At 48.4% G+C, this 15,089-nt stretch overlaps 1 protein-coding gene across 2 annotated transcripts; it reads right to left on the bottom strand.

Moving 5' to 3' along the window:
- Positions 1 to 906: 906 nt before the first annotated feature.
- Positions 907 to 3,355, bottom strand: LOC107303569. Of its 2 annotated transcripts, none has more exons than XM_015833422.2 (2): positions 3,123 to 3,355; positions 907 to 2,070 (listed from the first exon to the last, which is right to left on the bottom strand). In XM_015833422.2, exon 2 carries the CDS (start codon positions 2,017 to 2,019, stop codon positions 1,261 to 1,263), a length of 759 nt encoding a protein of 252 aa, XP_015688908.1. In that variant the 5' UTR covers positions 2,020 to 2,070; positions 3,123 to 3,355; the 3' UTR covers positions 907 to 1,260. The 2 variants fall into 2 exon arrangements, with proteins under 2 accessions (XP_015688908.1, XP_015688909.1); XM_015833423.2 differs by lacking the exon at positions 3,123 to 3,355 and adding an exon at positions 2,371 to 2,574.
- Positions 3,356 to 15,089: the final 11,734 nt, after the last annotated feature.

The following is a 15,089-nucleotide window of genomic DNA, read 5'->3' as shown; positions in this document are numbered from 1 at the left end:
ATTGAAAAGGATGTTCTCAGACAAGATTAAATGTTGTTTTCTCCAAACACAGAGAAAAATAAAACTGTATAAGCTTGCAGCCAATTTTATCTACAAATCATTTGACTAATTTAACAACATATGCTAGGTGTTTGGAATTAACTGTGGGGCAGGCCCCCCACAGTGGTTTGATAAAAAAAAGAAAGAGTGAAGTGCACCACCGCTGAAATTTGTGTACATATGTTATCTAGGTCACTGAACTCTCAAAATATATTTTTTGGTCCCCGAACTTGTCTGGGGTGTCATATAGGTCCAAACGGAATCTGATTCACTCCATCTATTGACGTGGCATGCCACGGTGGCGCCTACGTGTTGGTGGGGGTGAGGGAGATGACATGCCACGGTGAACATAAGGATTTTTTAAATTTATTATAGATAAATAGATAGATTTTATTTAGTTGAACTAACTCCAAATTAGGTTTCGGTTGAACCACGGCCCTACCAACACGTAGGCTTTACCGTGGCATACCATATTAACAGTTATAGTGGATTGAAGCCTGTTTTGTCCTATATGATACCTCAGACAAGTTTGAGGCCCAAAAATGCATTTTAAGAGTTCAAGAATCTAGATGACATATGCACACAAGTTTAGGAACCGCTGATGCACTTCACTCAAAAAGAAATGCTAGGTGTTTGGTCTGAACCCAACTTTTACCAAAATTAATATTCTTGATAGTGCGAGGTTTAACGCTAAAAGCGGTGATTCTTAAACAACATATTTACCAACAGAAAATAATTTGTGAATAGAACTTTAATATATGTATTCTTAATTATTTAAAAGTCTAGGCTAAAAAATATATTTGGGTAAAAAATCTTAAATCAACTTCAAATTTAAGATTAAAAATTTAAATTTTGGCTTATAATTATAATCAAAAGTGAAAAGATGAGACGCAAACTGACCTGACAACCCTTGGGATGGGCAGATTTGAGGACGAGCGCAAAACAACGCCATTCCGTAGCACAAGTCAGTTTTACAAGTCCCAGCTATGGTTTAATACACGCAGATTAAAAAGATAATTGAACTTTTTACTGCTACCTACTAAGAGTCCACATGGTTCTTAAAGAAAAGGTCGAGGTTCAAAAGAACAGCGAAACAGTCAAGCTAATTCTGACAAACACACAACCTTCGACTTAAGTCATCTGCCCTGTTAGCTAGAGAGCCAAGCACGGTTCATTTGGGATGGTAAAAATGCCCGACACAGAAATATCTTAGGGAATGTGTTACTCGATGGTTTGCTGCAATGATAAGTCCTTCAAGTCTGCCGCTAGCTCATCAATGGTTATCTGGCTCAATGTCTTGGATGTGCCACCGGGAGGTTGAAATTCAGGCTCCTCAGGGTTGTCCTTCAGGAGTTTCTTCAGATCTTTGATGAGTTCAAGCTCATCCTCATCATCGGACAATGACACATCCAGATCCCACACCTTAAATATAGTTTCTCTTGACTCTGTCTGCTCAAGAACTTCAGATGAAGCTACCTCATCACCATCTTCAGATCTTGCGGTATATCTATCCATTTGCTTACCATGCTCATTTGCACCCCTAATTACATTAGCAACTTCAGAAGCTTCAGTAGTGTCTGTGTCATCATCACTATTGTCCTTTTGCTCCATTTGCATGTCATCACGCTGAGAAACAATTTCAGGAGGGAGAGAGTGAGGTTTGGCCTCTAAAATTGCATGGGCACCTTGTTCATGCACAATTTCAGAAGTGTCGTTGGGTATTTCTGTTGGCTTTTCAAGGGCATTAAGAAGAGCTTTCTTCATCGCTCCCCAGTCATTATCTGAAAGCTCAGATGTCTGCACAAAACAAGAATCAGCCCAGGCAGCCTCCTCCGGTGAAGGTTCAAATGCCTTCTCATTTGATCTAATTGATTCCAAAATTGCAGGGACGACATCATCAAATTCAGAAGCCTCAGGCTGCTCTTCAGGAATACTTGGTTCAGAGAGCCAAGCTGAAATGTCTCCGTCTTCCGAAGTCATGGTTATGCATGTGACTGGTTAGCACCTTGGTAAAGATGTGGACTACGATACCTGTAAACACGAATGGATAGGAAAATCTGTATCACAACAAACACAGAAGTAACATACTGAGGGAATCAGGTAGAAGTATAAAGATTATCAGTCAGAATTAGAAGCTGCAAGATATGTTATCACATTTACTATATCTAGATGAGACAAGAGGAAAGTAGTAAGCTAAGTGGTAACAGATAGCTTCTTGCAAAGGGCACCAACCATAATTATCAAGTCAAATTTTCAAGTGTTCACAGGTTGGTGATTATATAATTGTTTTTGGGCACAAAGCCCTCACTCATGTCCACTTCGCCTGTTTACCTCCAAAGCGTGACATGTTGCATGGTTGTGTTCATGCTGTTGTTGGAGGTCAAGGCCCGAGGGAGAGCCAACAACCCAACAGCTGGGGATGAGACTAATCCTGCTGATGAATGTCCATGTTGCCATGCCGACATGCAGAAAGATGATGCAAGGAAGAAGGGTCGAAGTCTACTTCATCTTCAACTGCCATTCAATGTTCAGATGCTGATATAGTAACTATATAAGTACCTCTCTAAAAGTAACCACAGTACTTATCCCCCCTCACCCCCACCAGAGAGTATTTTGTGATGCTAACAAGCCGCTTGTTTTGGTTTATATGAAGCTAAAGATGTAGCTACTATACTAGATATATTTCCAACAAATAGCAAAGAAATCATGCATGTGAGTCGCACATACACAAAAGTAGTGCTTCCAGCCCAACATATAATGAGGCACTCCCAATCAAAGTTAATAGAAAAATGGTGGAATAAGATTTAGAAACTTGCATATTAACATTAGAGGCTGTGTGAGAATAGCACCAACATATCATCTAAGCATAAAGTATTATAGTAGCACGGTGAATTCTCAGTACTTTAGTAATTAGAATGTTCTCAGTAAATAAAATCAGGGACCTATGCTAACAAAAATGTTTTCATGGATCTACAGAGCCAAAAACGGTATACATGTATTTCAGATCAAATAAAGTTCCTATTCCTTAAGAAACAGGTTAAGTTCTGAAAACTAAAAAATTTCAGTTGATCAGAACAGACTACCGGGTTGGTCCAGGGCCCCGACTCCCTACTTCCTCCCCCGGCCCAGGCCCCGACTCCGACCGGGGGCCCGCACGTAGACGGCAGCGCCGGCGCCGGCAGGTGGCCAGAGGAAGGGCGCCGCGACGAGGAGAGAGCACGGCGACGGGCGGAGTAGACGGCGACGGCCGGCGCTGCGACGACGGGAGGAGCCGACGGCGGTGGCTGGCCGGCACGACGACCAGTGCGGCGGCGGGCTCGGCGTCCGGGGGCGGGGGGGGGGGGGGCGAAGGCGCGGCGGCGGGCTGCAGAGGTCGGCGTCGGGGAACGGAGGGCAGCCGGCGCACGGCGCGCGCGCCAGGCGGTGGAGCCGAGGAGACGGGCAGAATGCAGAAGGCAGACGAGAAAATCGCATATCTACCCCCTTGAAAACAGGAGATTCGCTATAATACCAATGTCGAACGATTGATAAAAAAAACAAAAAATAAAATAGGCTTTTTCTCAAATATCATCCAAATGGTTCTATGATTAGCTATTTTTCCATTTTCACCTTAAACTGTTATTCTCTCTATTTACTAATTTTTGTTCCTAATTTGTCCCTACGTCTAATTTTCAACCTCTCTGTCGCATGTAATGACGTATTTCTCCATCTTTGTCGCACGCGAACGCTCTCCATTTTCTCTTTGCATCTCACGATACACATGGATGTTTTTTTTGTTTTTGTCGGCCGCATACATGCGCAGACACGGCTAGGAAATATCGCACAACACGCACGCTAAGCCGATGGAGCTGGTGCGGCTAGGAAATCTCATGGGGCCGAGGCGAGGCCGGCCGCCAGCCCTACCCGCAGACCGATCGACGACCATCCCTTTCTATGTCCTCCTTAATTCCATCCATCTCATGGCAGTATCGATAAGTCTTGTAAAGGAGATGAGGTGGCCTACGCCACCTCGGTCCCTTGGTGTCCTCTCGTCCCAGTGCTCCACTTCACTCCTAGCTTTGCCTTTACCTCCATAAGCCTAATAGCATGTCCAAGAGAGTTGCCAAATGACTCTCCAAGTTAAAATTTAGAGATTTAGCCTAAAATTTGTCTTTCAACAGACTGGCCAATCGGATGGCCAAGTCATCCGGCTGGCCAAACCATCCCTGCCACTGGCCAAATTTGGCTAACCAAAATGCACTTGCCAAACGTGTGCCCCACGCATGGGCCCACACACAGTACTACTATCGCTGCCGGGGAGCCGCCGCGAACGGGACGGTTGCCGCTGAGAGCCGCCGTCGCGTCCGGGGCCACCGGCTCACCGCCTCAGCGCCGTGGGTCTCCCCACCGCTGCGTCGCCCCGCCTTCGCGCTCGTGCCACCTCCGCGTTGCTCTGTGTCAGCGCCACCCCGCGCGCGCCGGTGCCGTGCCACCTCCCACGCCTGCCTTTGCCGCCTAGGGAAGGAAAGGAAAGAGAGAAAGAAAGAGAAAAGAAGAGAGGGAGAGAAAGAGATTGAGGAAGAGGAATAGAAAAAGAGAGAGAAGAGGATGACATGTGAGGCACAACTGTCATAGACTAAAATAGAGAGAGTGGATGGAGAAACAGTTAGAGTAAAAAACGAATTTGAGTGGCCAAATGAAATGGTGAGTGGCCAAATAGGTACTTGGAGAGTCCAATTTGGACTGTTTGTTTGAGATGCTCTAAGGAGAAAAAGCATCAGCAACAATAGAGCTTGAGGTATCGCCAGATTCAATCATGACAGTGAATCCCCGTGGCTACTGAGGTGTCCCAAAGTCTTTCGTCTTAACCTTAATATCAACTGCACAACCTAATGCTTATATTTTGGAATGAGGAGTGTTAGTTTCTAAAACTAACAGACAAAACCCATGGCTGAATTGCAATTTTATTTCTAACTATATAGATTATTATAACATTGGGATAACATAAATTAGACCCATCCTAAAATGAAGGTTATTCTAAGCACAAAAATAAAACTATTTTCTATTGGTTAATATTTTTTTATGTATGTCAAAAAAATAATCTATGTAGTACACACTGTATAGAACATGCATTAGTTTTTAAGAATTATTGTAAATTTATATATCCGTCGGAGCGTGAGCTCCTCAAGCGGGACTCGGTGAGACCCCTTTTTGGGTTCGGCCCAGGGGTGCAAACTCGGGGCCCAAAAGCCTTGAAGGGAGTGAAAGAGTAAATGTGAAGTGGGTTCCAGGGGTCGGGCTCCTCGGCGGACAGAGAGGAATTAGACAGGTTCAGGCCATCGCGAGACGTAATACCGTACTCCTGTTGCTGAGCACTATATGAGTAAATGTGTTACAAACTGATGTGGGAGTGTTCTCTCCTTTGTCTATTGGCCAGGGCCTTCTTTTATGCTAACAAGGGGACACCACGATGGCCACAATTTCTACCAACGGCTGTCGCATAGGTCATCATTCAGCTAAGTTGTTCGGTCTCATCGGTCAGAGGGTAGGCGACATGGGCGACGCTCCTTGGAACTTGACGGTCCGAACAGGGCCGCTGCCCTCGCCTCCTAGCAGCTGTCTATCATATTTAATGCGGTGACGATGGAGGGGAGACAGGCTATCCCGACAGAGATGTCACAGTGTTTATTAGGACGACCTGTCGCCTCAGGCGCTCTCCCATCGCATTAAATGCGGTGGTTGGGCCTTGAAGTTGCCGCTCTCGCGGGTAGCATATTTCATGGCAACAATGTTTTAGGAAATATTATAATATATTTTTTTATGTCTAGCAAAGCACTAGCATTCAACCAATAAATTTAAAGCTCAAAAGATTTTTCTCTACTACTTAAAAATAAGTCTTATGTTCACTCCTCCCACCTAAAAAAATTAAGTAAATTTTACAAAACTACAAGTACTCTGCTAAAATTACCGTAAAACTACATATTTACATATTTAAGTCAAAGTATAACAAAACTATAGATATAGTAACATATCTATCACAAAACAATATATTTAAGCTATTCTGTCTCAAAACTACAGTTTTAATGTCATCTTTTCAGAAAACTATTAATTTTATATGTGCCATGCCTACAATTATTACCATGGTAAATTTCTAAAAACTGTAGTTTTGGATAAAATCGATGTTGTATATGTAGTTTTGAGGATAAAGATGATAATAAAAATATAGTTTGAGATAAAATGGCTTAAATATTTAATTTTATGGAAAAAAAAACCGTTCCTAAATCTATGGTTTTGTGACAGTATGGCTTAAATATGTAGGCCGTGTTTTTTTAGCTTTTAGATGAAAGATGAAAAGTTATATGATTTTTTGATAGCTATTTAATAGCGTAAACAATGCAGTTATCTATTGTAAACTTAAAAATATATTTCGCACAACAAAACACCATTCAGTAGTTCGGAAAATGTGCGCGCAAAAGTCGACAAAAATCTGAGAAAAAAACTAGAGCAAAGAACGTAGCCGTAGTTTTATGGTGGTTTTACCAAAGTACCAATAATTTAGGTGCAATTTACTCAAAAAATTTAGTTGAACAAAAAATTATGCACCAGGTATGCCTTGTACCGTAGATTTTGCGTAATAGTTTAGCCCAAACTTGGAATTTGTCGAAACGACGCCTAAAACCCTTTGGAAAGGAGTCGATTCTCTTTATGCCCATGAAATTTCACATGATCACTTGTGCGTCTTGTTTGATCTCTGGTATACCGCTAAATTTTTGTTTGCATCGCCTACGAGCCTATTTCGTTGGTCAAACATTACTTTGACTAGTAATTAAAGTAGAGATATCCTTATTGCTTTTAATATGTCACTAAAAGTGAAAATATTTCACGTGTGAATTATTCGGGATGTGAAAAATAATTAGGGACAATTTTCTAAATATGTTTTATGAATATAAAAAATGGCACATGATTTCATTTATTTTGTTTTAAAAATCAACCTCTGCATCAAATTTGAAAATTAATTTATGAAAAAATATGCACCAAAAAAATTCATCGTAAACTGGACATAATTATTGGAACACAAATTTTAAAAAATATATTTAAAACCTTTAAGTAAATTGAAATCAAATTTGATGAATTTTGTACAGCATCTTCCCCAAAATTTGAACCCAAATAACATATAGTTTTGGTTCTCATTTTTTTGAAAAATTTGGCACTAAATGGTTCTGTCCCATTTATTTTGTTATAGGTTTTTTTATATGGACATTTACGTTGCAGGTAGTAGATGAGTATGCCAAATGGATAATATTAGTTATTTCAAAAAGATTTAAGGATCAGGATAATCAACTAACAAAATTGTGGAATATCTGTACTAAGGGTATCCGTAGACTACATGTATACATACAGTCGTAGGGGTACCGAATAGGAAGGATATTATATCTGTATGGTATCAACCGGAGTTTGGTTACGGCTGGATTGCATGCCGCCTATATCGGATCCGAGTTGTAACCGAATTAGAATAGATCTTAGTCTCATCAGATTATGACTCTATCTGTAAGCCATATCCCCCACTATATAAGGGGATAGGGGCACCCCTCATAGGGACAGTCAGACAGACGGCATATTCAGGTCAACTATCTTTTAGTTGATCTGCCCATAATCCAATGCAATCGCCAAGCAGGAGTAGGATATTATCTCTCTAGTCGAGAGCCCGAACCTGGGTAACCCTGTGTCTTCATCCTAACCATCGATCTTTATGCCTCGCTAGCTATATATTGCCGACATCCAAATCATCGACAGTTGGCGCGCGCCAGGTAGGGGAAGCTACTCCGAGGCCTTCGACGAGATCGATTGTCACGCCCAGAAATTTACACCAAATTTCTGAACAATAGCATGTATTAAATCTCGGTCCAGGCATCAGCCCGAGTACACACTATGACAAATTAATACACAGTTCCACGTCTTAAAAACAAATAAAAACAATTATCTATCGAAATGCAGCGGAAAAGGAAAACAAACTAAACCATCTAATCTTCAGCTTCAGCTAGCGAAGACGGCTCCACACCACAGGCACTCTCGACGGCGGACTGAACCTTACTTCAACCTTCGGAACAACCTTCTTCTGACACAGGCTCTGGCACTTGCTCTGGTGGGGGAAAAAATTAAGCAAGGCTGAGTACAAACCACCGTACTCAACAAGTAACACCCAAGAGAGGGAGAATAATGAATGCAATAGGGTAACAAAAATAGGCTAAGGTTAACTTGCACAAAAGCTGCAGTAATTTAGCAAAACAGTAAATAAAATAGACTGAAATAAAAGTAAAGTAACATTTAAAATAATCATCCACTGTCCAACGTTACACCACGTTGCAACAGGCCCAGACCGCTGTCGAACGTTACACCACGTAGCGACAGGGTCAACCCTCTGTCCAACGTTAAACCACGTTGCGACAGACCCAAACCACTGCCAACGTTACACCACGTCGCGCAGGGTCAAACCCGTTCCAAAATTAATAAAATTATTAAAGGGGTTCAACTAATCCCAGTGAGTCTGTCAGTTCGCCCAATAACCGCGGGCACGGCTATTCGAATAGTTTTATTCTGCAGAGGTGTACAACTTTACCCACAAGACATGGCTGCCAAGCATGTTACCATGCCCCAACGTATCACCACGATACCTCAGTACGGAAACCATGATAAGACCTTTCGCCTAACCCTCCCTAGACAATCGTACCACACTTCAGGTTTCACCCCCTCCTTTACACCAAGTCGGGCAGTCCCCTCTTGTGCCTTGGTAGATCCGGAAGCAGGAGAAGCTTTCGTTACACCACGATTGCCCTTCCATACTCCATCACGCCTACCCTTGCCTGGGTACGTCGAATAGGGACAAGCTAGATTACGAGTCTCACCGTTGCCCATTCTGGCTTGTGGTTAGTACGTGTAAGACCTTCAGGGTTTCCTGAGAACCGGTCCTTAATTGCCATGGGCACGACTCTCAAAACCATGCACCCACAGCCCACCATAAGCAATATTTTAGTTGTATTAATCCACCTCGGGAAATGAATAATGATAACAACCATTGAAGGTGTACCAAAGTGCAACAATAATTAAATAATAATTGGTGAGCTAGTTGAACTAAGCATGGCTAAGCATTGACTAACCCTAATTCTAGTCAAATTAACCCTGGGATGACAACAATAATGAATGGGAATCAACGGATATATTGGTAAATGCCCAATAGATAAATAAAGTAAATACATTTGAATACAATGCATGTTTGAATGTAAAAGGGGGGATTTTATAAACATAGGTTCAATATGATCAAAGAAGGGTGCCACTTGCCTTGCTTAGACCCACGAGGAACTTCGGCGACGACTTCGAGAACGAACGGCGCTTCGACGGGGTCAAAACCTACGACAAACAAGGCAAAACAAGAAAAACAGGCTAAAAAACTACTGAAACAGAGAAAGAAACTATTTTTAATGGATTCTTGGCATTTTTCTGGATTTAATGAAACTTGACTGGACCTAAACGGAGACTAGATGAATTACTTATGAATTTTAGAAGTTTTCTGGGTTTTTAGCTAAACAGAAAAGTCCTAAATCAATTATTGCGCGATTAATCGGAGGCATGACGTCAGCACTGAGAAGAGAGAGAGGCTGACAGCCGGGACCCACTGGCAGTGAGACAAGAGGAGAAGAGGGGCTGACAAGGGGGCCCACGAGGAGAGAGAGATCGACTGGCCGGGCCCGCTGGACAGAGGAAGAGAGCAGAGGAGGGAGGGGAGAGCGCAGGCGCGGCAGGCGGCAGGCGGCGGGGCGGCGGCGCGAGCGGCGACCGGCGACGTCGGCGCAACGGCAGCGGGCGGCGGCGACGACCGACGGCGCGGCGAGCGGCGGCGCTAAGGATCGGCGAGGTGAGGCGGCGGCCGAGGTAGAGAGGAGGCGCATGGCCGACGGCGGCAACGGCGCCCGACGGCGACGACGGCGCGATGGGAGGGCGACGGCGCTCCGGCGTCGGCGAGGTTGCGTCGGTGACGGCGAGGCAAGGGTAACGATGGGCGGAGGGGCGACGGTGACGTCTGGGGCACGCACACGCGTGGCGGCGGCGGCGACCTCAGCGACATCGTGCGGAGGGAAAAAGAGAGGGAAGGGGGACGACGACGGCTTACCGGCGGCGACGTCGGTGAGTCGGCGTCGTGGCGGGACGGGTGGTGACGACCGGCGGCGTGGATGGCGGCGCACAGGTGGCGAGATCGGGCGCGGCGGCGAGGTGGCTAGGCACAACGGCGGCTCGGGCGGAGAGGGGAAAGAAATGGCGGCGGTGGGCAGGGAGGCGAATTTTATAGGGGCGGCCGGCTAGGGCGGAGGCGGCGGTTAGAGACCACGTTGCACACGCGGGCGCGGCGGACGGCGGCCGTTGCGGGCGCGGGAGTTGGAGTCAGCGGCGGCTTCGGCGCGGGAAATCCGGAGAGCGCGGCGGCGCGAGGCGGCGGCTGGCGGCCGGGAGAAGCGGGGCGGTGGTTACTCCGGGCAATTGATTTGGTGGCGACCGGGGAAAGCAGAGTGGTGGTTGCGCCGGCGTGATGGAGCGGGGCGGCGGTGCACGGCGAGGCGCGGCAGCGGCGCAGCACGATGGTGCCGGCGCTGTGGCAAGTAGAGGAGGTTGGACGGGCGCAGCGCAGCAGCGCGAGCGCGAGGGCGACGCGGCAACGGGCGACACATCGTGGGTACTCGGCTTGTGCCGTGGCGGTGAGGGGTGCAGGCAGAGGAGGGCGGCGGCATCCAGCGCGGAGGGCGGCGAAGGACGGCGGTTCCGCGGCGGCGATGGCGGGGCGATGGAGACGGCCCCGAGAGGGTGCGTCGGCGGCGGCAAACGGCGCGCGCGCGACGGCGACACATCCGTCGACGGCGGCGGCCGAAGTGAAAAAGAGGGAGGAAGAGAGAAAGGGAGAGGCTCACCGGTGATGAGAACGGCGGCAACGGGTCGGCGTAGACGAGGCGGAGGTGGCGTGCGGCTCGGAGCGGCGGCGTGCGACGTTATCGGGTGGCGGCGGCATCGGCCGAGCGGCACGACGTCGAGCAACCAAGGCGAGCCGGAGGGGGGCGAGCGGCGGACGAGGGTTGGATTTTATAGGGAGCCGATGCGGCGGCGGCACGCTTAGGGCGGAGCGGTGGTTAGCGCGGCCGGGTGGACGCGGTGCGGCGAAAGCGGGAGGTGGTTGGCGGCGGCGCGGGTCATGGCCGGGAAAAGCGGCACAGTGGCTATGCGCGGCCGGTGCAGGACGAGGGCGGGGCAAGGTGGCACGGCGCGGACAAGCGGGCGGCGCGGATTGCGGCTGGTGATGACGCCCGGCAGTTGCGGCGCAGCCGTTGGGCCGGCGCGGGCGGAGAGGCGGCTCGACCGACGACGCGGCGGCACGGGCGAGGCACAACCGGCGAGGCGAGGGGCAATGCAGCTCAGCACGACGGCGGGGTGCGCGGACGCAGGGCGGTGACCAACAGTGCGAGCGGCAACGCGGTCGGCACAGCGAGGTGACGCGGTGATGACGGCGAGCGGCGGCCAAGCACGGGCGCGAGGCGCACGCACCGCGTGGCACGGTGGGGACGCGTCGCGGCGAGGCAGAGCGGAAGCGTGCGCAGGTGGAGCGGCGCAACGCGGACGGCGTGGCGGCTAGGCGCGACACGACGTCGGGCGGCGCGGAGCGACGCGATGGCGGGCGCCGAGGGAGAGATTGAGGAGGAAGGGGAGAGTTCACTGGGTGGACCCCGACGACGGTGGGGCGGCGGACGACCGACGATGGCCGTTGACCGGCAGGCGAAGGCGCAAAGGTGGAGACCGGCAAAGATGGCGGCGCGGCGATGTAGTCGCGGGCGCGACGCGCGCGGGCGCAGGCGCCGACTGGAGGTGGAAGATGGGGCTGACTGGTGGGGACCACCTGTCAGCGTCCCGGGAGGAGAGGGGAGGCGGCCTAGACTTGGCGCGCGCGTGGTGGCTATGGGCCGTGGCTCGGCCCACGCACGGGAGAGAGGAGAGGCGGATGGGAGAGAGGCTGAGGCGAGCTGAGCGGGCCGGCTGGCTGGGTCGGTGGCCTGCTGGCCGGGAGGAGAGGGAGGAGGGGTGGGCTGAGGGAGGCGATGCAGACTTTGAGCGCCGGTTGGGACACGACTCGGGAAATTGCAGACAGTACACGCATTCACACGACAGAACCAAATCATGCACGAATTAGAGATCCGTACGACAAATTAGATCTGATACGTGGACCCGTGAACTGTTAGCGGAACAACGGCAGGAGTTAACGACCCGTTAAATTGAGATTTAACGACTCGCTAAACTAGAATTAGATGACTTTAACGTTAAACCAATCTACGTTTACGAAATTGAATTCCGCACCGTAGATCAATCTCACGCTAGCTAATAGATTGGAAAACCTAAGCAATTACACGGTAGATTAACGATAGATTGATTTGCATGAATAAAACGTATGCAAACCTAAGGTTTGGTGGAGAGATCAGCGACGGATTGTGGTTGTTCCTCGCTGTTAGGCTAGAAAACCTGAACAATTAAACGGTAGATTAATTTAGATTGATTCGCAAGAATAAAATATATGCGAACCTGAAATTTGGTGGAGAGAGACCAGCCGGCGACGTACTGCGAACAAGGATGCAGCAGGGCTGCTAGCGGCTTGCTGCGCAGCTGCTGGGATAGGGGTGGCACAGCTGTAGCGGAGGCGGAAGAGGCGACTGGATATGCACGGGAGAGGGGGACGGGGAAAAGAGGCATGGGTGTAGGGGGGTATTTATAGGGGAAAGCTAGAGATAGATCTTGTTATCCATCTCCTATTAACAAGGAATAGATAAGGTTTCAAAGAGATAAGATTTAGAATTCTAATTAACTGGAATTGATTTTTTTGGTGGAGATAGAGATGAGGCTGCATGGCTTGGAGAGGAGGGGGAGAGGATTGTACAGGGAGGAGGAGGAGGAGGAGGTGCGACCAGGAGAGAAAAAAAAGGAAAAGGGGAAAAAGGGAGAAGGGAAAAAGAAAAGAAAAAGGAAGGAGGGAAAAAAAGAAATTGCCTCCAATTTTGCCGATTTTTATTAAGTTTATTAGAGCAAATTTTACTGACTGCAATTCAAATATAAATCCTATTAATAATTTAAAATGCTTTCGGGACATTTTAGAATATCCGAAAAGCTTCCAATTAATTAAATTAATTTATTACACTGGGTTTCTCCTGAACTTTAATTAATAAATTATTTTTAATGCATTATTTATTTAATTCTTGGCTTGGGTAAAACTCAGGGCGTGACATCGATGGACCCAAACTCGAATATCATGAAGACAAAGTTTGTCCCGGGGCAAATCTTCAAGTTTGGCGGCATCAACTTCCTCGCCGATCAGGGTGGTGCGCTCTTCTACACGTGTTCAGATTCATCTGAGCCTAAGGAGAAGGTGTGCCGCTTTGAACCAGACAACTCGGTGCTGCTTCAAGATGAGATCCAATCTAGATCTCACCACACCAAGCCGCAGTCTCTTGAGTTAGCACTTCCGCCACTCGGGATTGAGGTCAATGCAAAGCCGACTACTCAAGTCGCCGCATCAGACACCTACAGCAGCTCGAGAAGCTTTGTTTCCCCCAGAGAGGTCTTCACCATCACTCGGGGAACAGCGAACGAGGCTGAGAAGAAGCGGCAAGAGAAGCAAGCAGCCAAGCTGACCGAAGAACAGCGGCAGGAAGACGAACACCATCGACTTGAAGACGAAGCCAGATGCCAACGCAAGAATCAATCTCGCGAACAACTTAGAAGCCAGTCGGGCAAAGTGCAGCGCGATCTACTCCACACTCGGGTTGAGAGGCATGCAGTTTTTAAGAGCCCTTGACAAAACGTCCAACCAGCGGCGGATCTACTCGGCGACGTCGTTCAGTAGCTACCTCAACAAGATCTACCGATGGTTGAAACCATCACCAAGATCAAGGCAATTGTGACTACAGCTGCGATCCAATACTCGTTGCAACGCAACTCGGGAACACCACCGGTACGGTCGGAGGCTCAGTCGTCTAGGTCACCCCGATCTAGATCGAACGTTTTCAAATGACCATCCGGATCTCGTCCATCGACTGGTAATAGATCGCGTCGAACATCTCTCGACCTAGAGCAGAGGAAAGACACAGCCAGTAAGCAACGCCGCCTCAATGACGAAATCCGCCGACTGGATAAACAACGCCAAGACCTTGAGGCCGAGAAGAAGCATGTCCACCAGGAAGATAGCTTCAACCTCCGCCGAAAGATCGGACGCCAACGTCAAGCCTGCCGGGAAGGTCGTTGTCGGCACCACGAATATCGGAGCCATAGCCGGGGGTCTAGGCATCGGTCACCCGAGAGCTCAGACACCGACATGGTCGACGGTGTAGCAACCTTCACAAAAAACTTGAGCCAGCTTACTTGGCCGACTGGTTTCAAGCCGACTGGTATCAAGAAGTATGACGGCTCCACCGACCCCAAGGCTTGGCTAACGGTGTATGCCATGGCTATCCGAGCAGCCGGCGGCGACACTAAAGCAATGGCCCACTATCTACCAATCACTCTGGATGACTCAGCTAGACATTGGTTGTTGGGGCTCCCCAAGCAGTCTATTGACTCCTGGGCAGAACTCCGCAATCGGTTCATAGCCAACTTCCAGGGCACTTACGATAGGCCACGACCCAAATACGACCTATACCAGGTCCAACAGAACAAGAACGAATCTCTCTGGGCCTATATCAAACGGTTCTCTGAGGTTCGCAATTCCATCCCCGACGTCAAGGATGACGTAGTCATCGCCGCCTTTTGCAAAGGCGTGAAAGATGAGCCATTAATTGCGAAACTCACTCGCAAAGAGCCAACTATGGTCAAGGATCTCTTTGACGTGGCTAACTCCTATGCCGCATCGGCAGATGCAATCTCTGCATTTTGTTCCGATCGGCACGACGACTCAGAGGACAAGAATCAGGGAAATCAAATCTACTGCTCATAAGCTCTTCATCTGTTTACTGGATCGACGTCTGGATACGGTTATACGACTTTATGGCTATACC

The sequence above is a fragment of the Oryza brachyantha genome, chromosome 2 (genome assembly GCF_000231095.2).
Source record: "Oryza brachyantha chromosome 2, ObraRS2, whole genome shotgun sequence".
Lineage (NCBI taxonomy): Eukaryota > Viridiplantae > Streptophyta > Magnoliopsida > Poales > Poaceae > Oryza > Oryza brachyantha.
Note: the sequence above shows the minus strand (reverse complement) of the source record. Positions and strands in the feature narration are given on the sequence as shown.